This window comes from Tamandua tetradactyla, chromosome 25 (assembly GCF_023851605.1).
Source record: "Tamandua tetradactyla isolate mTamTet1 chromosome 25, mTamTet1.pri, whole genome shotgun sequence".
NCBI lineage: Eukaryota > Metazoa > Chordata > Mammalia > Pilosa > Myrmecophagidae > Tamandua > Tamandua tetradactyla.
This window is the reverse complement of record NC_135351.1, coordinates 27,467,887-27,493,408: the sequence shown is the minus strand read 5'-3', so window position 1 is coordinate 27,493,408 and position 25,522 is coordinate 27,467,887. Positions and strand designations below refer to the sequence as shown.

At 36.9% G+C, this 25,522-nt stretch overlaps 1 protein-coding gene and 1 pseudogene across 2 annotated transcripts in view; one reads left to right on the top strand and one right to left on the bottom strand.

Moving 5' to 3' along the window:
* DCDC2 (doublecortin domain containing 2) overlaps nucleotides 1-25,522 on the top strand; it is a 191,695-nt gene that overhangs the window by 56,258 nt on the left and 109,915 nt on the right. Inside the window, exons 4-5 of one of the 2 annotated variants that reach the window (XM_077143744.1) lie at nucleotides 18,583-18,659; nucleotides 18,798-18,929. In XM_077143744.1, the coding sequence (XP_076999859.1) occupies nucleotides 18,583-18,659; nucleotides 18,798-18,929 (209 nt within the window). The remainder of the gene's footprint in view (nucleotides 1-18,582; nucleotides 18,660-18,797; nucleotides 18,930-25,522) is intronic. The other variant, XM_077143745.1, reaches the window with a different exon arrangement.
* Nucleotides 20,117-20,337, bottom strand: LOC143668706 (large ribosomal subunit protein eL39-like; annotated as a pseudogene).

The window sequence follows — 25,522 nt, the reverse complement described above, 5'->3', positions numbered from 1 at the left end:
ATTTGTATTTCCCTGAAAAAAAGTTGAGTTTTTTTTTTGTCATTGAGTTCTAAGAGTCCTTTATATGTTCTAGTTACTGGATCCTTATCAGATGAATGATGTGCAATATTTTCTCCTATTCTGTAGATTATCTTTTCATTTTCTTGATAATGACTTTTGATGACAAAAGTTTCAATTTTAATGAAATCCAACTTATCTATTTTTTCTTTGGTTGCTTGTGCTTTGGGTTTCGTATCTAAAATTCTATTGCTAAATCCAAGGACATGAAGATTTACCCCTATGTTTTTTTTTTTAACTTTTTTTATTAATTAAAAAATTAAACAAAACATTAAGATATCATTCCAATCTACATATACAATCAGTAATTCTTAATATCATCACATAGTTGCATATTCATCATTTCTTAGAACATTTGCATCGATTTAGAAAAAGAAATAAAAAGACATCAGAAAAAGAAATAAAACGATAACAGAGAAAAAAAAAGATTATACATACCATAATCCTTACCCCTCGCTTTCATTTACCACTAGCATTTCAAACTAAATTTATTTTAACATTTGTTCCCCCTATTATTTATTTTTATTCCACATGTTCTACTCTTCTGTTGATATAGTAGCTAAAAGGAGCATTAGACACAAGGTTTTCACATTCACAGAGTCTCATTGTGAAAGCTATATCATTGTTCAATCATCATCAAGAAACATGGCTACTGGAACACAGCTCTACATTTTCAGGCAGTTCCCTCCAGCCTCCCCGCTACATCTTGAACAACAAGGTGATATCTACTTAATGCGTAAGAATAACCTCCAGGATAACCTCTCGACTCTGTTTGGAATCTCTCAGCCATTAACACTTTGTCTCATTTCACTCTTCCCCTTTTGGTCTAGAAGGTTCTCTCAATCCCTTGATGTTAATTCTCAGCTCATTCTAGCGTTTTTCTCAGTCCCTTGATGCTGAGTCTCAGCTCATTCCAGGATCTCTGTCCCACGTTGCCAGGAAGGTCCACACCCCTGGGAGTCATGTCCCACGCAGAGAGGGGGAGGGTGGTGAGACTGCTCATCATATTGGCTGGAGAGAGAGGCCACATCTGAGCAACAAAAGAGGCTCTCTTGGGTGTGACTCTTAGGCCTAAATTTTAAGTAGACTTGACCTATCCTTTGTGGGGTTAAGTTTCATGTGAACAAACCCCAAGACTGGGGGCTCAGCCTATAGCTTTGGTTGTCCACACTGCTTGTGAGAACATCAAGAATTCAACTTGGGGAAGTTGAATTTCTCCCCACTCTCACCATTCCCCGAAGGGGACTTGCAAATACTTTTCCAGTCACTGATCAAATCACTCTGGGATTCATTGGGGCATCACTCTGGACAAACCAACAAAATCTCATGTCCTACCTGAGATTCCAAGTACTTATGACATTCAATCAAACTATCTACATGAGTTATATTAGGAAATGCACTAGTCAAAATATAAATTTTGTAACAAACATTTTTTGCTTTAATCTCACACATAAGGTGACATTTTAAAGTATTAATTATCATCTATGTTCAGCACCCTGCAATAATAACATTCCTTTGTTCTTCCTCATGCAAGAACATTTTTAAAATTTGTACATTGTACATTTCACTATTATTATACACTTTAGGCATTCCTAGATTATACCATCTCAATCTTTACCATCTATCTTTCTTTCTGATTTCATTTATGTCCCCAGCCCTCCTCCCTCTATCATTCTCACATGCAGCTTCATTCAGTGTTTTAACATAATTGTATTACAGTTAGGTAATATTGTGCTGTCCATTTCTGAGTTTTTATATTCAGTCCTGTTGCACAATCTGTATCCCTTTAGCTCCAATTACCCAATATCTCACCCTATTTCTATCTCCTGATGGTCTCTGTTACCAAGGAAATATTCCAAGTTTATTCACTAATGTCAGTTCATATCAGTGAGACCATACAATATTTGTCCTTTTGTTTCTGGCTAATCACACTCAGCATAATGTCCTTAAGGTCCATTCAAGTTGTTACATACTTCATAACTTTATTCTGTCTTACAGCTGCATAATATTCCATCTTATGTAAATGTCACAGTTTGTTTAGCCAACTGTGTGTTGATGGACATTTTGGCTGTTTCCATCTCTTGGTAATTGTTAATAATGCTGCTGTAAACATTGGTGTGTAAATGTCCATTTGTGTCCTTGGCCTCATGTCCTTTGAGTAGAGACAGCATATAGATGGGTCCTGTTTTTAATCCATTCTGCCAGACTATGTCTTTTGACTAGAGAGTTTAATCCATTAACATTCAGTGTTATTACTGTATGGGTAGTACTTTCTTCTACTATTTTGCCTTCTGGATTTTATATGTCACATCTAATTTTCCTTCTTTTTACCTTTACTCATAGTCTTCCTTTCTACACTCTTCTCCACACCTCTCTCTTCTGTCTTCATATTTGTCTCTAGTGTTCCCTTTAGTATTTCTTGCAGAGTTGGTCTCTTGGTCACAAATTCTCTCAGTGATTTTTTTTTGTCTGAAAATGTTTTAATTTCTCCCTCATTTTTGAAGGACAATTTTGCTGTATATAGAATTCTTGGTTGGCAGTTTTTCTCTTTTAATAATTTAAATATATTATCCCACTGTCTTCTCGCCTCCATGGTTTCTGCTGAGAGATCTGCGCATAGTCTTATTGGGCTTCCCTTGTATGTGATGGCTTGCTTTTCTCTTGCTGCTTTCAAGATCCTCTCTTTCTCTTTGACCTCTGACATTCTGATTATTAAATGTCTTGGAGTATGTCTATTTGGATCTATTCTCTTTGGGGTACGCTGCACTTCTTGGATCTGTAATTTTAAGTCTTTCATAAGAGTTGGGAAATTTTCAGTGATAATTTCCTCCATTAGTTTTTCTCCTCCTTTTCCCTTCTCTTCTCCTTCTGGGACACCCACAATACGTATATTCATGCGCTTCATATTGTCTTTCAATTCCCTGAGTCCCTGCTCACCTTTTTCCATTTTTTTCCCTATAGTTTCTGTTTCTTGTTGGATTTCAGATGTTCCGTCCTCCAGTTCAGAAATCCTATGTTCTGTCTCTCGAAATCTACCATTGTAGGTTTCCATTGTTTTTTTCATCTCTTCTACTGTGTCTTTCATTCCCATAAGTTCTGTGATTTGTTTTTTTAGACTTTCAGTTTCTTCTTTTTGTTCGTTCTTTTTGCCTTCTTTATATCCTCCCTCAATTCATTGATTTGGTTTTTGATGAGGTTTTCCATGTCTGTTCGTACATTCTGAATTAATTGTTTCAGCTCCTGTATGTCATTTGAACTGTTGGTTTGTTCCCTTGACTGGGCCATATCTTCAATTTTCCTAGTGTGATTTGTTATTTTTTGCTGGTTTCTAGGCATTTAATTACCTTAATTAGTTTATTCTGGAGATTGCTTTCACTTCTTTTATCTAGGGTTTTCCTGTTGGATGAATTTGTTGTCTATCTGTTCTTTGACATTCAGTTCAGCTTTATCTGGACCTCTAGCTTAAGTTTTGTTTAACAGAGGAGAATTTTTCAGTTCTTGTTTTCTTGTTTCTTGACCTGCTTGTGTGGTGCCTTCCCCCCCCACCCCCACACACTTAGGAGGGTCTACTTAGATATTATTGACCCCAGCCAGATTTTCCCAGACCAAACTGGCCTCCTATCAGGAGGAAAGAGTCACCTGCGTCAGTTTTCCCTGAGAGTGAGAACCAGCAGGTTGAAAGACTTTCCTGTGAAGTCTCTGGACTCTGTTTTTCTTATCCTGCCCTGTGTGTGGCGCTTGTCTGACTGCAGGTCCCACCAGCATAAGATGATGCGGTACCTTTAACTTTGGCAGACTCTCCCTGCTGGGGGCGTGGTGGAGACAGAGGAGAGGTTGTAGGCTGGTTTTAATGGCTTCAAATTACCAAGCCCTGGTGTCTGAATTCCTTGATGGAGGGATTTCACCTGAGTTGGGCTTCACCCCTCCCCTGGGGAAAGCACAGGCTCCAGATAAGCCCCCAAAAGAGCTCACTTCTGCCTATGCCTGGGGCAGTTGCAGCCTGAAAAGTCCTGCTGCTGTATCCAGAGGCAGTCAAGCCTTTGTAGATACACAGCCACAAAAACCTCTGTTTCCTTCTTTTTTTTTTTTTTCCCTCTTTTTCTGTCAGTCCTGCCCCCTTGGCGCTGGGGCAAAAATGAGCAACCTCTGCTTTGATCAGGTTCACCTAAGCTGGGGGCCTATTTTTAGTAGTCAGAATTTGTTAATTAGTTCCACAATTGGCGTTTGATTGTGCCCAGTCCCTGCTGCTGGTAAAGTCCTTTCCTTTCCCCTCTGGGAAGTGGTCTGTGGAGGAGGGGCACTGGCCGCCGCAGCTTTGGGAACTCACAGTTCTGGGGGGTGCTCGCAGCCAGTCCAGCTAGTCCAGACTGGGGCACGCTGTGTGTCTGGTCACTGACGTGGCCCCAGGAGCTGTTCTGTACTGTTTCTGGTTATTTTTAGTTGTTCTGGAGGATGAACTAAAATGCGCACATTGTTAAGCCGCCATCTTGACCGGGAAAAAGTACCTCTATGTTTTTAATAGTTTAATTTTTTCTGAATAGTTTAATTTTAAAAGCCCTTATTTTTGTTCAAGATCAATTTCACTCTAATGACATGTTAATGCTTTCAGAGACTGCTAGAACTTGGAAGGAATTTAGAGATTATCAAAATGCAGTTGTAGTTCCTTCATCCTACAGCCAAGTAGATTTGCTTCCTCCGACAGGTGAAGGTGAGTTGACTCAGGTGGCATAGTGAGGAGGTGAGCTTGAACTTGAAGCTGACTTCCAGTCCAGGGTCCCTGAATGCCACTTTAAATCATTAGTTTACTCCTTTACTCCCCTTACCTCCCTCCTCATTCTGCACACACCCCTGTGAGCTCAGTGAGGGCAAGGCCTTCTTCCATGCTGAATTCTCAGCACTGAGCAGTGTCAGTTCATAGTGGGTGAAAAACTAATGGTCCTTCAAAATTTTTAGCTTTCCTTGCTCTGCCTTCTGATGGTGGGTTAATAGCTAGCCTTCTTAGAATTTATGAAGGACTGAATGTAGATCATGTACAGTCCGCACATTCTTTACTGGGAGTCCTGGAGCCAAAATGATGAATTTAAATGCAGATGGAGGCTGTTCAAATGGATTGCCTCCTGCACACTCAGCATTGCTCACTTTCGTCTTGCACTCATTTCTGACTGCATTGCATTCTTCGTGGCAATCCTGCATTCCACTGCCTAGATTGGTTTGGTTACCAAATCCCATTGGGGAAAATAAAAAAAGAAATTGACAGCAGTAATGTAGTAAGCATGACATTGTAAATTAAGAAGATATTCAAAAGAAAAGAAAAACAATTCAAAAATCCTTTTTCCCCCCAGTGCTTACTGAGTGGTAGTTCCCGTACTTTCCCCAAATAATTCTCTTGGGTTAATCAGTTATTTTTTAACTTGATGGGGGTCATATTATTCTCTTCAGCATAGCATTAGAAAAACCCATGCAGACTTTCTTATAAATGCCTGAACAAGTATTCAAGTCCTGTTTAGTTTTACTGTAAGATAAAGCGCCCATTGCAAATAATTGTTTTAGAATGAAATTCATGAACTTAAGATTTTATACTACATATTCAGAATGTTTACAGTTGTTTAACCTTTTAAAATATTTCACAAAGTGCAATAAAGAGACAGTTAAAAACAGGGTGCCGGTAGCTTAAAAACTTGAGGGCTGCTGGGAAATTGATTTAATGGGTCAAAAGTGGCTGAAAATTGATGGGCTTTTTTTTTTTTAATGAAGATAGCAATATGAATATTTATTTAAATGTGTCCTGACTAAGAGTTTTCTAAGGAAGATTTTATTTATGATGGGCATCTTACCTTTTGGATCACTTTTAAGCTGAAAAGAAATCCTTTACTTTGCTACATGTTGAGTAGTCATAATCATTTGCTTGTTCATTTGTTTTGAATTGTGCTTCAAATGAAAGGAGGCATTAATTTAGAGAGCAGCTCAGAAGTCAAAGTTTCAAGCTGATGCTATGGTATCCATTATTAGCAAAAAAGAAGCCTCTGAATTAAAGATGTTAATACACACCTGAAAGATGAACCCCTCTCCTGGGAATCAGCACCTGGACTGGGTACAACAACATGGGGGCCTGTTGGGGACCCGGTTAGAGATGAGTGGTTTCATCAGCTCACAGAAACTAATTGGACTCTTCTGGGAATGTTCTAAACAGCTTGTTCATTATAATTAGAGATAGCTTCTATAACTAGGTTCTCACTGAAGTTAGGTTGGAATTTTTTTTTGTTTGTTTAATATATAACAATGTTGATGAAAATATTCTCCCTAAAATGTTTCTGAGGCTGGCCTGATTTTGTCACCATGCCTTTCTGGAATTTCCAGAAGCTTTGGGGGTTAACAGATTTCAGTTTTCATCCCATTGGGGTTGGAGACGAATTCTAGTGCTATAATCGTGTGAGGACAATTTTATGGTAGCAGCCAAGGGGAGAGAAACTTGAGTGGTATGGAGATGTTACGTCCAATGAATAAAGGTCGTCTAGATATGCCAACATGCATAAATTTTTGCATATGTTCAGTTACATGCAGTGTTAAGAAAGGTTTTGTTTAAATGGGTGCAAATATGAGTCCACTTTTTTCTTTTAGTGGCCAGTTTCTGTCTTGAGCCACGTTAACAGGCTCTTAGGAGGAACCCAGGTTTGGGAATCAGAAGAAATGGATTGATGACTGCTTCCATGGTGTGACCTTGAGGGTAGAGAGGCTCATCTTTTCCAACCTATTCAAGTGGAATAATAATACTAACCTCATAAGGTTCTTTTGAGGAACAAATGTGAATATTCATGAAAGTGTTGTAAAAATTCTGATGTGTAAAATATCTTATAAAGATATTGTGATAAATCAAGGTATGGCATGGAAAGAGCTTGATGCACTCTGGGTGGGGTATAATACTTGAAAGTTGGTCCTTTGAAAGTACAGACTGATTGAGTTCCATGCCCACAGCCCCCTGAATGGGTTGTTGTATTATAGATGAGGCTAACTACCATAAATAAATAAATACATAAGAGAGATGTGGCCCTCATAAATGTGATAATGTAAGGGAATTATATCTGTGAAAAAGAGATTCAGACAAAATAATATGGAATTTCTGAGGAGAGAAACTGTACCCAGCTAAGTGAGGTTTTCATGGAGGAAGTGACATTTGAGCTGGGTCTTGAAAAAACAAACAAACAACATATGGCTAGAGAAAGTCATAAGTAGAATCATAAGAAATAAGATTGCAGTTTTTCAGGAGGGGCCAACTCAGACACGATCTCAAATATCAGGCCAAGACACACGGATTTTGTCTGAAAGTAGCAGCAGCCTTTGAAGGTGTTTGCTGAGGGAAGTTACATGTTTGGGGTGTGCTTCAGGAAGGTTGATCTAGATATAGTGGCTGAGAGAGGAAAGAAGCCGGATGCCTGAGCGCTGGCTATGATGGCTTGGCTCAGCTCCCAGGAGGGGCTCTGAGGACCTGGACCCAGGCCATGGGTTAGGGCGACAGAGCAATTTTGAGGACAGAGAAGCTGTAGGGACTTTGTCTTTGTTTGGGTGTAGAGGTAGTGATGTGTCTTATGGTGCATTTTCCTTGCAACTGCCTTGAAAAAAATGCAGCTGGTTTCTTCCAATTGAATAATGGAGGGAAAAAAGACTTCCTATTAAGTTACTTTGTTGAATATGTTCAGAAACAAGCAGATTTTACAAATCTGTGTCTTAATTGTCTTTTACAGTTATAGGGTTTTTGATGATGGGTTGAATTCACTACATGCTTAGCATGTGTGAAAATGTACAGAATTAGAACAGGTGTTGGAGAACTGTTAGGGAGATGATATTATTTGTATAGTAGAAGCAAAGAATTCATTTCTACTAAGAAGTGTGTATCAGACAATATCTAAAGACTCTTTTGAAGTAACTTTCATAATTTTGTGTCTATTCTGTTGCTATAGGCCTATTTCTCCATCATTGAGCAATTAAAAACTAAAATTATTTGCATATCATTTGATGTGTAAATATGTTTATTATATCGAATAGATAATTTTTTGGCAGTTTTTGAGGAATTGTGGTGTTTTATTCTTCATAAATTACTAAGTAGGTTGCACTTAAATAAATTGTGTTATTTTACTTCTGGTTGTATGTTAATTACAATCCTTCAGCTCTCCTACAATCTTTAAATGACCACCTTTTATTTGGCAGACTTGGTGATCAGAATTTAAAGATGAAAAGATGTTTATTTCCCTTGAGCCCGTAGGAAATAAGTGTAAAACAAAAAAACCTATATCATTTTAAGGTTTGTAATAGAGCTGTCCTATACCAATGTGCAAGAACAGGGGCTCTGCACCATTGGTGTGCATCGGAATCACATAGGGGCTCACTGGTAAACTACAAAGCTAAGTTCCTTAGGTGATTTTGATAACAACCAAAGTTTAAAAACCACTTATTGTCCTATAGGAACATAGATGAAGGAGCAATTAATCGTATCTGAAAGGGATCAGGACATTTTACAGAAAGGAGTTGATATTTGAAGCAGACTTTGGAGGGGACGAGAATTATAAATAGGGTGAACATCCTCCTGATTTGCTCAGCACAGAGTGATTCCTGGGACTTGAGACTTTCATTGCTAAAACTGAGAACAACTGTGAACAAACCAGGATGGTTGGTGTGCTGTTTTGAAGCTGTTATGTAGCCCAGAAAAGGCCATGTTCTTTTAATGCATTCCTGGGGGTACAGACCTATTGTCGGCAGGACATTTTGATGGGTTGTTTCAGTTGAGATGTGACCTGCATCATTCTGGGTGGATCTTAATCCCCTTAATGGGATCCTTTATAAGAGAATAAAGGACACAGAAAAAGCCCAGAGAAGCCCCAGAAAAGCTAAGAGATGACATTAAGAGAAACTCATAGATAAAAACATTGGAGAAACTAGGAGAGAATCCACAGAAGCTCAAAACGAAGCCACTGAAACCAGAAGCTGAAAGCAGTGAAACCCAGGAGAGAAGGACCAGCAGATACTGGCCATGTGCCTTCCCACGTGACAGAGGTGTCCAGATGCTGACAGCCTGTCTTCAGAATCCAGAAGTTGTCCTGTTGATCCCTTTAGTTGGACATTTTCTTGGCTTTAGAATTGTAAACTTTTTTTTTTTGGCTTTTAATAAAAGGGGATTTATTTCATTAGTTCTTTTTTTTTAAAATTTATTTATTAATTTAAAAAATTAACAAACCAAATAAAATATTAACATATATAATCAGTAATTCACAATATCATCTATTAATTGCATAGTCATCATTTCTTAGAACATTTGCAGTAATTCAGAAAAAGAAATAAAAAGAGAATAGAAAAAGAAATAAAACAAAAACAGAAAAGAAAAAAAAAGATTATACCTACCATACCCCTTACCCCTTGCTTTCATTGATCACTAGCATTTCCAACTAAATTTGTCTTAGCATTTGTTCCCCCTATTATTTATTTTTATTCCATATGTTCTACTTGTTTGTTGGCAAGGTAGATAAAAGAAACATCAGACACAAGGTTTTCACAATCACACAGTCACATTGTTAAAGCTGTATCATTATACAATCATCCTCAAGAAACATGGCTGCTGGAACACAGCTCCACATTTTCAGGCACTTCCCTCCAACCTCTCCATTACATCTTGGATAACAAGGTGATATCTACTTAATGCATAAGAATAACCTCCAGGATAACCTCTCGACTCTGTTTGGAATCTCTAAGCCATTGACACTTTGTCTCATTTCACTCTTCCCCCTTTTGGTCGAGAAGGTTTTCTCAATCCCTTGATGCTGAGTCTTAGCTCAGAATTGTAAACTTTTAAGATAATAAATCCATATGTTAAAAGCCAACTCATTTCTGGTATATCACAGTCTGGCAGCTTTAGCAAAGCAAAACGGTTTCGTCAAGCAGCTGAAGAACTTCCACAAAGACTCAGATATCATGGGATAGTCTGGAAAGAGACAGTAATTCTGCATGACTGGAGCTAAGAGTATGAGGAGGCAGTAACTGGTGAAGGAGGAAAGAACAGGACTTGGAGATTGTGTTTAATGCAAAATATTGGGAACTTTCTTCTGAAGTCACTGAGGAGCCACTGATCATTTTTTTTAAGTAGGAGAATAGGAAGAGAGTGGTGTTTGAGAGAGATCATTCTGGGAGCAATGAGGAGGATGGATTCAAGGGACTGGGGTCAGAGAGAGACTGGAAGCAGGTAGAATAATGAGTGACTGTTGCTCTGGTGGGAAGTGATGAGGATTCAGTTAGCAGCAGGGACCTTTCCTTCAGCCCTCGCTATGTGCCAAGCACAGTGGTGAGTACTACATAAATATCATTTCATTTAAGATGCATACCAACCCTTTGGGGGTAGTTATTATATCAGTGTTGGAGATGAAGAAAGTGGGGCCTAAGGACAGTGCAGAAGCAGAATTTGAAAATAGAATCTAATTCCAAAAACCTGAGCACTTAATCAAGATGATCTACCATATCCCAAAGTAAGGTACTGGCAGTAGAGGTGAATGAAGAATGTGTGAAAGAGTCAGGATTTAGAAAGTAGGCTTGGTAGGACTTGCTAAGAGCAGCAATGGAAGCTGGGGAAATACCAACATTTAAAGGTGGGCAAAGAAGGAGAAGTTATTGTTAGCATAAGAGACTGAGAATGGTAGCAGAGAAGTATTGGATTCAGATGACATGATATTTTTGAACTGTTATGCAGTTTCATTTTCTGTTCTTCTCTTTGGTGTAAGATACCACTGAAGAACAAAGAGAACAGAAGAGTTCTAGATTAGTAATATTTGTGGTGCTTAATTTTCATAAATCCAAAAGAGCACAATACTTAGAAAAATAGTGTTTTAGTTTGCATGGTTGTTGAATACAGATACCATAAAATGGGTTGACTTTAACAATGGGGATTTATTAGCATACAAGCATACAGTTTGGAGGCCGTAAAAACATCCAAATCAAGGCATCATCAAGATGATGCTTTCTTCCTGAAGATAGGCTGCCGGAGACCCTAGACCTCTCTGGTACATGTCAAGGCACATGGTGACATGCTGGTCTCTCACTTTTCTTCTGGGTTTTGTTGTTTTCAGCCTCTTGCTTCCATGGCCTTATCGTTGTCTGAATTTCATTCTCTTATAAGGGACTCCAGTAAGAGGATTAAGACCCACCCTGAATGAGGTGGGTTAGACTTTAACTGAAGGGGCTGCTCAAAAGATTCTACTTAGAATGGTCCACACCCACAGCAATGGATTAGCTTTAAGGACATAATATTCTGGGGTGCATACAGTTCCAAACCACCACAAACAGATATTTAAACATGTTAGATATTGTGCAGGATATGATGTTTGTTAAGAAATATCCAAGTTTAAAAAGTATATTTGTTTAAGAAAAACCCTTGTAATAGAAATCTATTATGCAGTTTAATAGAGGAAATAGGCATTGTGTATCTCTTGTAATTTGTATTGCTCAAAAACACCTGTGCTATTTAGTTGATTGGTATTTAATGGTATTCTTTTTCTATCCTCTCACTTCCAATCTGCACATATCCTTATGCATAAAGTCTGCCCTTGTTAAGAGTATATAGTTGGATTGTTTTTCTTTATATAGTTTGACCATCTCAGTACTTTAACTGAAATATTTACATGTATTGAATTACTGATATAATTGGATTTCAGTCTACCATATAACTATATATTTTTTTCATTTCATAGTTGGTTTTTGTTTCTCCTTTCCTGCCTTCTTTAGATTAATCAAACATTTAAATTCCATTTTAACTCTCCATTGGCTTTTAATGATACTTCTTTATGATTTTTTTCCTCAATGGCTACTCTAGAGCTTTCAATGTATATCCTTAATTCAATGTAATTTGCTTCAGATAATATTATATCAATTTATGAACAATGAAGAACTTTACAACTGTTTAATTCCATTTGCCTTTACTCCTGCCCTTTGTGTTCTTACATTAAATATTTTACTTCTACATGTGTTACAAACATCATGAATAATAATTATTTTTGCTTTAAATAGACTTTAAACATTTACTTTAAGAATAAGATCACATGCAAATGTTCTAAGAAATAATCATGATGATGAATATACAACTATGTGATGATATTGTGAGTTATTGATTATATAACAAGAACGGAATGATCATATGATATGTATTTGTATGTGAGTATGTATCATAAATAAAAAATAAATAAAAATAGTAATATAAAAGTGAAATAATTATTCTTGGTACATATTCATGTACTCTAAATCAGTTTCTTAGCTGCATCTGTCTCTCTAGTATCACGCCCCTGGTGTTTTTCTGAAGAACTTTTTAGTTATATAACTATTTAAAATTTTCTCTTAAAATTGCCTGAAATCTTCTCCAAAGTTCAGTTTTATAATGAATAAAATTGAAATTCATGATAGCAAAAAAAAAAAGAATAAGATCACAAAAAGTCTATTGTAATACTACTCACATATTTAACTCTTTGATGCCCTTCAATCTCTCCTTCAGATCCAGTCTTCTGTCTGGGATTATTTCCATTGTTTCCTGTCTTACACTGCGTCTGTTGAGAAGCCAGTCATCATTCTTATTGTTGTTCCTCTGAGGTTAATGTGCATATTTTCTCCTATTGCAATTTGACTATAATGTGCCTAGGTGTGGCTCTTTGTATTTATCCTGGTTGGGGTTCACTGAACTTCTTCAAACCCTGCATTGATGTCTTTCAACAATTTTGGCCATTTTCTCTATAAATACTTCTGGCCCATTCTTTCTCTCTCTTCTCCTTACACTCCATTTACACTTACATTATATCCTATCTTACATATCTCTGATACTCTGATCAGAAGATTAGACACAATAGAAGGAAAAGAATGAGTCAACTCAAAGTCAGAGATTATCCAGAGTGAAGCACAAAAAATGAAAACTGATCAGAACACCAAAGATATGTAAGATAAATGATCTAATATGTGCACTGAATCCTTTAAAATTTATAATAGTAATTTTAAAGTCATTGTTTGCTAATTTTTACTTCATGGTTATCTGTGGGTTTGACTTTTTTCTTCTCGATAATGGCTCCCCTTTATTTTCTTGTTTCTAAGTTTTTATTGTATACTGATCATTTTGCATATAAGAATATTAGAAACAGAAAGTAGCTAATATTTATTCCCAGGTAAAAGCTCACCCATCCCTCTGTCAGGCTGCTGGGATGAGAGGCTGATCTAGTATAATCCATGGTTGAGTTTGGTATAGAATGTGTTTCAGCTGTAGTTAGTTTCCGTTCATCAGTGGTTTCAAATATTTGTAGGGTGAATTCAGACTTCTCCCTTCAGCAGGTCCTGGAATTTAATATTAGTGGGACTCTAGAGATCTCTCTCTAGTTTTAGTCCAGCTTTAGCTTTTTACATTGTTGAATATCTCTGCTCGACAGCTTTCCACACTATGAGAGATCTTTCTCTGCTCTTCCGTCCTGCTTCTAGATTTTGTTATATTTCTGTGCACTTGAAGAGGACCCCATGGGGAAGAATTGGTGGGCAGTGTACTTGCTTTACACCTGGGCCTCTTCTGTCATGTCAGCCCACACACTGCTGTTCAAAGTTTGGCTGAGTATCTATGAACAGTTTGTTCCTCTGCCTGCTGTGTTCCTGGGGATGAAAGGAGCTGTGGGTCTCATGTAGAAAGCATTTATCTCTTTCTGGAATTTAGTTCTTTAGACTTCTCCTTATCTTAAACTCTTTGATAGGTTTTTAAAAAACTATGATTTTAGCTTCTCTGTTATTATAGGAGCAAAAGTCTCTTACAACCATCTAATTCCTAATCAGAAGTGAACCTATATCTGCATATACTTGGAAATGTAAAAAAATTTAAATGTGTAGTGATGGAAATACAACTTTAGTGACATAAATATAGCAAATACATTTTATTTATAAAAATCTGTACGAATTATCAGAATTCATTTCCTTGCATATTAAGAGTGGCAGATAGTGATAGCAAAGCTATGTAATTTTTGTGTTCTAGAAGATTTGTGTTGATCTTCATATTGGGGTATGGCAAAATTCCTAATTATTAGAATTGAATATAACACCATCTATAAAAATCGAAGGAGAATGTGAAACAACTATTCCTTTGAAAAGATTGGCCAGTGTTCGCAGTAATTGTTATGTAGCCTTTATTTTTCAAATTCCTCTTTCAGTCTATGCATCTAGAGTATCTCTATGATCAGTGGCTTTATGCCATGAAGCTTGGTAGATTTTCTCAGCACAAACTACCCTCTGATGAAGGTACTTTCTAATTGTCTGTTTTGATATATAACCATCAAAAACAGAGCGTGTTCAGCCTGGTGGATGGAAGCATCACTACCCATCACAGCCCATCTTTCTCCCATTTACAAAATAATAATATTGAAAAAACACAGATGATTAGCTTAAAAATTCTTTTAGTACAGTCTGTAGTTTGGATGCTTCTGGTATATGGACCCTCCGGTAAATTTTTTCTATTCTGGTGTCTTTAACATTTTTCTTTTTTACCCTTTTCTTCTTGTTCATCAAAAGTGGCTAAATATGGGCAGGCCACGGTGGCTCAGCAGGCAGAGTTCTTGCCTCCCATGCTGGAGACCCAGATTCAATTCCTGGTGCCTGCCCATGCAAAAAAATAAAGGTGGCTAAATTTGATTAAATATTTTATAAAGGACTTTTTCTGAACTTTAATCTTGAGTGTTGTCGTTGCAAAATGACAAAAATTTCCTCAAAGATTACCATTACAAGAATCTGCTTTCTCTTAAATGCATACCACAGGGAGAATGAAGTAGGAGCTACTTGTGTATGTGGCCTACATTTTGCAAATAAACAGCTTCCACACGTTTGTTTCTTCTGTAAGTGTCTAAGCCCATCTTACAGACAGTCACAAAAATCTGATACTGGTTTTTAAAAAGTGATTTAAATTGAGTTATAAAATTTTATCATACGTTTTTACCCAAGGTCAGTAGTCATTAGATTTTTGGATGGTGTCAATTAACAGTATTATTTCCTCAAGTCCTTAGAGAGAGTTTGGTTTTCTTGGCCCAGCATTTAAAAAGGTGAAGAGTGCTGAGATTTGAGGCAGATGGATTCTCTGAAGCATTCAGCCTAACAGCCCCAGGGATTGGTATTGCCATTTCATTAATTAGTCCATCGAACATCCCTTCGGGCTAGTTTAGCAGGATTATCCATATTTTTACAGATCAAGAAAATGAGGTATGAAGCTTTGAATTGGTTCACAGTGAAAGTTTTTGCAGTTAGTCATGGGGTTCAGAATTTTAGAACTTTAGTCTGTTACTCAGTTTGTAGACTTTTATCTCATAATTCTCAGTATATATTTTCAAGGCAACAGGTTCAGTTTCATTGAATTTATTTTTCTAAAAGATGAATTCGTATTTTTGAGTCATGTATGTTTTAATGTGAATGTTGGCTCAGCTGTGATATTGTCCCACTGATTGTCACGTGGAATTTTTGAACTTGAGTTAAATTTCTTCCCTGGACTTATCACATCCACAGGAAGCATTTTATTTTGGCCACATTATAGTCTGTGACATAAAATCTAAATATGATACCAGAGACAGTGTGATATATTGGAAAGTGTATTAGAGTCCTGGCTCACTCCATTCCATCACGGTGAATGCTATTAAGTCACTTTGCCTCCTTTGACTTTGGAAATACTTCTGAGAAAGTGTTAGCCAACTATCTATCTCTCTATCTCTCTAATCTATGATCATCTATCCAACTATCATCTCTGCCTATTCATATATAATATCATATCTCTGTCCATCCATCCATCTTTATCTATTGATCTATAATCTATCTGTCTATCTCTCTGTCTGTCTGTCTGTCTATCATCTATCTATCTATCTATCTATCTATCTATCTATCTATCTATCTATCTATCCATCCATCCATCCATCCATCCATCTAATTATCTATCCATCTATTTGCTCAAAGGTAGAAATGAGGGTTCTTTAGCTTTTCTAACTTCTTCAGCATGACTCCTCTATCTGGTTCATGAGGCTAATGTGTTTCTCAATATCCAAATAAACTCAGCTTTCTAAGACAGTGTTGAATCCTGTGTAGAATCAAGACAAGAGCTTAGTTTTCAGAATGCTCTGCACTTGCTTGGTGGTGGTTCCCTCACCAAGTGACAAAGCCAATCAGGAGCATTAGCTCTGTTGGGTACAAAATGGAAGTTTGAACTTTGCATTGGTACTTTTTCATTTGATATGGTTCCTTGGCCACAATTTATACAACTCTTGTCACCCTGCTCACCGATGAGATCCATCAGTGTGTACGTAGTTGCCTGAGTGGGAGTATCTCAGTATTCTCCATCCACTGTACTATGTGTGCTGGCATGTAAAATTATGCTCATATTTGAAATCTGATTCATTTTTACAGGTTAAAGGAAAGTATGGGCTCATTTTTAGAGGTTAAAGGAAAGTATGGGCTAAGAAATACAAATTTTAAAAACATATTCTAATTTATTAATTATTTTCACATTTTCTGCAGCCATAGTATCCCTAGATTAGTACCAAGTGGCCAGCAATTTATCCTGGGCTTTGGAAATCTCCCCTTATAAGCAGTAGATTTGGCTGATTTTATTTTATTTTATTTTTTTGCATTAAAACCCCAGTTAGAAAATGCATTTTAAATGAAAAAAAGGATTCTCTCTTAACCAAGAGAGTCTCTTGGTTCCTCTCAGAGATGGCATAATCTGACAGAGAGAGCATCTATATGTTATTTAGGGATACTATTAGATCTCTAAAATTACTAATAAAGTATGTGGCAGAATAGTTAGAGGCTCATAGATAGGGGTTCACTAAAAACTCTCTTATTATGTGTGATCTCAGCCAAATCAATTAATTAAGTTCCAGCTTCTTCATTAGCAAAATGGGGCTATAAGTAATAGTACTTATAGGACTAATGACTATGGATTCAGGACATTGATTTTGTGTTTAATGATACATAATGCGTATAAATTACTTAGTACAGCATGCTTGTCATGAAATAAAGTGCAATAAATGTTACCTATTTTTGTTATTAGCTCCCTTTGCTGTTAACTTTCCCTTACAAATTAGGAAAAATTCCTCAAAACAGAAGTGCTATCATATTAGCAGTAGTGGTAGCAGTAATAGAGACAGAAAGCTAAAGAAGAATGAGCAGGGAAGGATTGGGACTCCTGAGCTGGGCCTTGAATAGCAAATGGAATTTCAGCAGGTGGTGACATGGGGAGGGCATTTTAGGCAGAAGGGACAAGATGAGTAAAGGCATGGATGCTACATACAGGGCATGTTTTGGGACTAGAGGGCAATTGGCTAGTTGGACAAAGTACATAACTGGGAGTCTGAATGGAAGGAGTATTGCTTGGAAATGAGGGAACCAAGGAAGCAGTGGTTGGTCACAGGGGTTCTTGTACTTAAGAGTTGGGGCTTTATCTTTCAGTGGTGTAGGTGGAAACCAGACTGCAGAAGACTGAGGAGAGGATGGGGTGGAAGGAAGTACAAATATGAATGATGATGGTGAGAGCTGGGGGTGTGTGGGAGGACCATAGGGTCAAGAGAGAAATTGAAGGCATTAGTCAGGGATAGGGGGTGGTCTTGGGTAATTAACAGAGCAAGTAGAGGCAACAGGGAACAAAATCAAGAATCTAGGGGTGGGGGTGGCTTTGTAAAGGCCACAGACACAGCTTCTTTTGAGACAGAGAGAAAAGGACACAAGTGGTGAAGATGTATATGCATTGGGTTGTGTTGGAAAGGGAGTTTGAAGGGCTTCAGGCCTGTTGGCCACTATTTTCTTGACGTTTGGAAGGAAATGAACTGCTGAGAATGAGTACATCAGGAGTGGGATTCAGGAAGAGAGGCAGAGATTTGGATTATCCACTATAGGAAATGGAAAACCCAGTTGGTTTGGGAGGAGTGGAGGGATGGCCAAGAAAGCAGTGCAATCCAGCTGATGCCCTTAGCCTTGTCTGAGGTGAGGGGACTCAGCGGGCCTGGGTGGTTCTTTCTAGCAGCAGCCTGGATGGACCCTGGAAGCAAAGGAGAAGTGAAGGGGATCGGATGCATACAGATGCAGGCGGTGCAGGAATCAAAGGTGGGAGAGGAGAGAAGCCAGAGAGCATAGTATGGGGTGACCAGAGGAGGGTGGCATTTCAGGGTTCAGAATTGTATGGGAGTATTTTATTTGTGTTTTACAGAAAGCAGTTTAGAAAGTTGACTTAAAAATCTCATAATAGCCCAACAGTTTCCTTTGTTTGCAAATATTGTGAACAATATGTTCTGGGCTCAAATAGTTTGCTTTTCTTTTCTTGAGAGCTTTGTTAAAGGTGTGTAATATTGATAGAAGGTGAGCTGAGGGTGTTTATATAAGTAGGAAAAAAAGCAAGGTTTAACAAAGGCATGACAGGTCTTAGCCAGCTGTCTGGAAACCTGTTGTTTTTCCCCATAGACAAAAACGAACATAAGCTCAGCGATTTATGTTATCTTTTCTTCACTTTTATAGGTAAAACCAGTAATCCACAGCAGGATCAATGTGTCAGCTCGCTTTAGAAAACCACTCCAGGAACCTTGCACTATCTTGTAAGTTGGAGCCTTTTACATTTGGAGTTGAAATTGACTTGGTGGTTTCCTTTTGGTTTGGGATTTGCTTTGTAATTTTAGATGCATAGCCGTTTCAAATGATTTAGCTCAACTGGATTTTTTTTTTTTCTTTTCCAGCCTCATTGCAAATGGGGACCTCTTAAGCCCAGCTTCCCGCCTCCTCATCCCAAGAAAAGCCTTAAATCAGTGGGATCATGTACTACAAATGATTACGGAAAAAATCACTCTAAGGAGTGGGGCCGTCCATAGGTATGCCAGAGTGGGTGGGTTTCAGAACTGTTGAAGGCTTTTCCTGGAGGCTCTGGAGTTTCTTGGCTGTAGATTTGAACTCCTTTCTACCGGTGAGGCACTGTATACCTACCTCAGTTTCCTTATCAGTAAAATGGACATATAACTGTAGTTACCTAATAGAATTGTTTTAAGAAATAAGGTAATCCATATAAAGTGCTTACAGCATTCTTTGGCACAGAGTAGCCTATCAATAAAGAGTAACTATTTTTTTCTTTTGTTTTAGAGCAAAGAGGCAACCATAACTTTTTTTTTTTTTTGGTTGAGCAGGACTTTTTTGAGAGAGGCAAATTCTTAACTCTCAGTTAATTCTCTTTCTTTCTCAAGAGATATTTTTGACTATAGGATATTCCAAACTATTTACCTAGATTAAGACATCAGACAGCAGGAGGCATTAGTGGGTTTGAGGAGGATACTGCAGAGGGAGAATAATCAGGTGGGGTTGTCCGAATTTGAGAAACCAAAAAGCATTTTTTCCCAGGTTCTGAAATTTAAGTGAAGATTAAAATAGTGGCATTTAAATTATGAAGCCTATGAAATAATCCCTTGGTGAAGGCTGATTTCCCTTTAGTGGAAAGTTAACATGAAATATATATAGCTACGCAACATATTAACATATATAAAAATATACACACAAGTATTCCATTCAGTCAAGAGCTTCCTGGTAATTCTTCTTGGATTCTACTTTAATCCTAGTCTATCATATGGCATTAATCAAGTACACTCTTGCTTTCAAGTTCTTATGCCTATTTTCATATATGTCTCTACAGAAATATATATAAGTTCTTAAATGATTTCTAACATCTTTCAGTTAAATGTGTATATAGCTTAATGTGTTTATTAATATATACTGTTCGACAGCTATTGAGATTTTAAATATGATTAGGTATTTTAACTGAAAGTAATATCTGCATGTGCTAAACAATTCAAGGAGGACAAGGGTATAAATAAAAAGTAAATATCTCTCCTCCTCTAGGCCCCCCAGTTCCTCTCTCCAGGCTTTTAAAATTTTTTAAAATTTTTATCAAATAAAAGGTCTCACATATTTATTAGCGAACCAACTTATTTATACAGAAGCATAAAAACAAGGAAAACCCAGGTTTTCCCCCAATAAAATTAAGTCCGTCTTCTCAGAGAGGGTGATGTTTTCAGCTCGAAGATGCTCGTGAACGGGGAGCGGCGTCAGCATGTGTGCCGTCACGTGTGAGTCCTGAGACACCCGGCTTGGTTCTTCTCCAATATCACCTCTTAGAGTTGTACCTGATTTTATTGCCAGTTTTCATCCGAATCCATTTTGAGAAATGGGATGATTCTGTTTTTGTTTCTTGGCCAGGAATTGCTTGATTCTAAAAGTCTTATGAGAAGGCATGGTGAAGCTAACAGTCAAACGCACACACGGTGATGGCGGAGGAGGAGAAAGAGTCTCTCCAGTCTTTTCACCCTTTCTCCTGAAATACTCTTTGCATATGCATAGAAACACAAATGGGAACACATATATGTACCTTGCTTTTTTTACTCCTGTGATAAATGTTGGAGATTATGCTTATCAGCACAAATAGGTCTGATTATTTTTAGCAACTATTAAGTATTACATTTTATGGGTGTACCCTAATTTAATGCTCTTCTCTTGATGGAAATTTAGGTCATTTCCAATATTTGCTATTATGTCTTTTTATGTAAGCAGAGTTTATCAGAGTTTATTGACTCCTGGACTTTAGTCCAGAACTAAATGATGATGGCTGCATCAAGTGGTATATACATTTAACATTTTGATAGATACTTCCAGTTGTCCTTCAAGAGTTTGTTCTAATTTATACTCTCACCAAATAGTATGGAAGGCTCTATTTTCTCACATTTTTAACTATGCTGTAAAGCTAAAAACTTTTTGCCTTTTTACTCATGTTGGGTAAAAATAGTATTTCATTGTTAAATAGTATTAAATTTTATTTATTTAATATCAATAATGACTTCTATTGATCATTTCTTGGCATTACTCCAAGTGCTTTACATTTTACTTAATAAGAAAATTTACTTAGTAAACTTCCCAACTTAACGAGGCAAGTGTTGTTCTTGTTTTTTTTTCTTTAAGCAGTCTTATTGAGATATATTCACACACCATAAAATCCAACCAGTGTACACAATCAGTGGTTCACAGTATCATCACATAACTGTACACTCATCAGCACAATCAATTTGAGAAAATATTCATTACTTAAACAAACAAACCAAAAAACCACCATCCTATATTCCTTATCCCTACTCCATTATTGACCTTTGGCATTGGTGTGGTTCATTTGTCGGTGTTGATGAAAGAATATTAAAGTATTATTGTTAACAATAGTCCACAGTTTGCATTAGGTGCATTTTTCTCCCATGTACTACTCTATTATTAACTCCTTGTAGTAGTGATGCTCATTTGTCCTAGTTCATGAAAGAACATTTTTCATATTTGTGCTATTAATCAGAGTCATCGTCTACCACAGGAGTCACGGTTTTCTACAGTCCAATATTTTATCCTCTAGCTTTCCTTCCAGTGACAAACACAACTCTAAACTCCCTCTTTCACCCACAAACACACATATAAATCAGTGCTGCTAATTGCACTCACCATAATGTGCTGTCAGCACCTCTATTTCCAAATATTAAAAATTCAACACACATTAAGCATCAGCTCCCCATTCTCTACCCTCATTCTTTCTTGTGGTAACCTATATTTTAGATTTTAGCTCTATGAGTTTACTTATTATAAGTAATTCATATTACTGAAATAATGCAATATTTGTCCTTTTATATCTGACATTTCATTCAACATATTGTTCTTAAGGTTCATTCATATTGCCACATGCTCCAGGACTTCATTCTTTCTACTGCTACATAATATTTCATTGTATATATTATCACAATTTGCTTATCCATTCATTGGTTGATGGACACTTGGATTGTTTCCATCTTTTGGCAATTGTGAATACTGCTGCTATGAACATCAGTGTGCAAATATCTGTTCCCATCCCTGCTTTCATTTCTTCAGAGTATATACCTAGTAGCAGGATTGTCGGGTCATATGGCAATTCTATTTCCTGAGGAACCGCCAAAATGGCTTCCATAGTGGCTGTACCATTTTACATTCCCACCATCAGTGAATAAGTGTTCTTATTTCTCCACATCTGCTCCAACACCTGTAGTTTTTCATTTGTTTATTAGTGGTGATTCTAGTAGGTGTGAAATGATATCTTGTGGTTTTGATTTGTATTTTCCTAATAGCTTTGGATGTTAACATCTTTTCATGTACTTTTTGACCATTTGTACTTTCTCTTAAAAAAGAGTCTATTCAAGTCTTTTGCTAATTTGTAAATTGGGTTGTCTTCTTACTGTTGAGTTATAGGATTTCTTTATATATTCTTGATATTAAATCCTTATCAGATATGTGGTTTCCAAATAGTTTCTCTCATTGGGTAGGCTGCCTTTTCACCTTTTTGACAGAGACCGTTGATGTACAAAAGTATTCAGTTTTGAGGAGTCCCATTTGTCTATTTCTACTTTGTTCTTGTGTTTCAGGCGACAAGTCTAATAAATCATTGCTTACTCAAAATCTTGAAGATGCTTCCCTACCTTTTTTCCTTGTAGTTTTATGATCTTAACTCTAATGTTTAGGTATTTGGTCCATTTTGAATTAATTTTTTATAAGGTGTGAACTAAGGATTCTCTGCCATTCTTTTTTATGGATATACAGTTCTCTCAGCACCATTTGTTGAAGGTACTGCTCTGTCCTACTCGGCTGGACTTGGCAGCCTGGTTGAAAATCAGCTGACCATAAATGTGAAAGTCTATTTCTGAACTCTTGATTTGAGTCCATAGATCAATGTATCTATCTATATACCAGTACCATGCCGTTTTGATCACTGTAGCTTTGTAATATGCTTTTTGAGATGTGTGAGTCTTTCAACTTCATTCTTCTTTTTCAGGATGTTTTTGGCTATTCGGGGCTCTTTAGCCTTCCAAATAAATTTGATAATTGGCTTTTCCATTTCTTCAAAGAAGGTCATTGGAATTTTGATAGGGATTGCATTGAATCTGTAAATCAGTTTGGGTAGAATTGACATTGCAATGATATCTAGTCTTCCAGTCCATGAACACAGAATGCCCTTCCATTTATTTATGTCTTCTTGTAGTTTTCTGGGTACAGGTCTGTTACATCCGTGGCTAAATTTATTCCATGATATTTGATTCTTTCAGTTGCTGTTGTAAACGGAATTTTCTTCTTTATTTCCTCCTTAGATTGCTCAGTACTAGTGGACAGAAACACTGCTGATTTTTACATGTCATTTTGTACCCCACCATTTTGCTGAATTCGTTTATTAGCTGTAGTAGTGTTGCTATAGATTTTTGGGGGGATTTTCAAAATATAGGATCATGCCACTTGCAAATAGTGAAACTTTTACTTCTTCCTGTCCTATTTGGGTATCTTTTATTTCATTTTTTCTTGCCTAATTCCTCTAGCTAGAACTTCTAGCATGATATCGAATAACTGTTGGTGACAGTGGGCATCCTTTTCTTGCTCCAGATCTTAGAGGGAGAGCTTTCTGCCTTTCACCAGTAAGTACAATGTTAACTGTGCATTTTTCATGTATGTTCTTTATCATGTTAGGGAAGTTTCTTTCTATTCCTGTCTTTCAAAGTATTTTTACCAAGAAAGGATGCTCAAGTTTGTCAAATGTGTTTTCTGTGTCAGTTGAGATATCATGTTGTTTTTTCCCTTTGATTTGTTGATGTGGTGTATTATATTAGTTGATTTTCTTGTGTTGAACCACTTGTGCATATCTGGAAAAAAACTCTCTTGGTCATGGTATATAATTCTTTTAATGTGCTGCTGGATTTGATTTGCAAGTATTTTGTTGGGGACTTTGCATCTAATTATTCTCTTTTGATAGATAAGAAATGTGAAACACGGAAGTGGAAAGTTACTTGCCCATGTTTCTGCAGATAGTGAGTTGCAGGATTCAACCTAGTTGGCAGTCTGGCATCAGAGCCTGTGCACTTAACTGCTAAGTTACTCTCTCAATAAGTACACGTGTTCCTATTCCATTACATGAACTATGTCATATTCCATTATATGAACTATTTGACATGGCCTTTGTACATTGATCTTACTGATTTATAGATACTCTTTATGTGTTAGGGAAATTGGCTCTTTCTCATGTGAGTTTAAATACATTTCTAGTTTAATTTTGACACTCCTTATGTTTCTTTTTGCATACAAATACTTTGAATTTTGATACAGTCAAATTTATCAGTCTTTCCTTTTAATTAGTTTTATGACTAGCTTATATTTTCCTTGCTTCAAGATTATAAAAAAATTCCACCATGCTTTCATCTTATACTTTTGTAATTTCATTTAAACTTTTGATCCTTCTGAATTTTATTTTAGTGTTAGGAGTAAAGGAGAATCTAAATAATTATATATTGATTTCTGTTTTAGATACGTAGTTTTGTCTTTTGTCATACATATAAATGTAAACCCACCCAATAAAGATACAGATAATATTAAGCATATAAAGACATATAACCATTTGCATTCAGCCACACCTAATTGATATGAAGAAATCTATAAATAGAAATAAAATGTATACAAATACAAATATAGAAATGAGAATATAGCTATGTGTCCCCCAAACATTTAGAGAAACTTAATTTTTAATGTCATGCCAGATATGAGTGAGATTTGGTTGCTGCTCATTTGGAACTTGCTCCCTTTTCCTTAGGGTTGGACCCTCCCTTATGAATAAGTATAATTATATATCAAAAGTATTCCATAGCAGTTGCTTTGACTCCCCATTTATTTACGTTTCTTTTATTTTGTAGCAAAAGGAAGAAAGTGGGTCAACAAGAATCATATAAAAGAAGGCTAAAATCATAGGTTAGAATTTACTCAATAGCCTTTACTTATCTGCAGAAGCAACCAGTCAAGTCTCAGCTGTTTGCCGAGTCCATGGCTACACCGTTTTTTCTAGCTAAAAAAGTTAACCACTGATTCAGATCTACTTGTCTAGATCCTTGTCTAGAAGGAACGTGAAAGGTGAAGGATGCTTGGATCTTAGTCCATGGTTCTCAACCAGGGGCAATTTTGACCTTAGGGGACACTTGGCAATGTCTGGGGCTGTTTTTGGTTGTTCACAGCTACTGACTTCTAGTGGGTAGAGGCTAGGAGGCTACTAAGCACATCCTATAATGCACAGGACAGCTCCCCCTACCCCCCAACAAAGAATTGCTTGCTCCAAAATATTAATAGTGCTGTTGCTCAGAAACCCTGGGCTAGGCCAAGGCAGGAAAAACAGAAATCTGGGTTAAGTGTTGATATTTAGACTTGTTGGATAGAAGTACAGTGTTATAAAGAAAGCAATATAATAACCAAATACCAACACATTTCATTGATTTTGATGACTGTTTTCACTGTATTTCATACTCTCATATATGGCCATTTATATAAGCAGTAAACTAGCCAACAGATCAACACATTTTTTTCCTTTGCAAATATTACTAACCTTTATTATATAAGA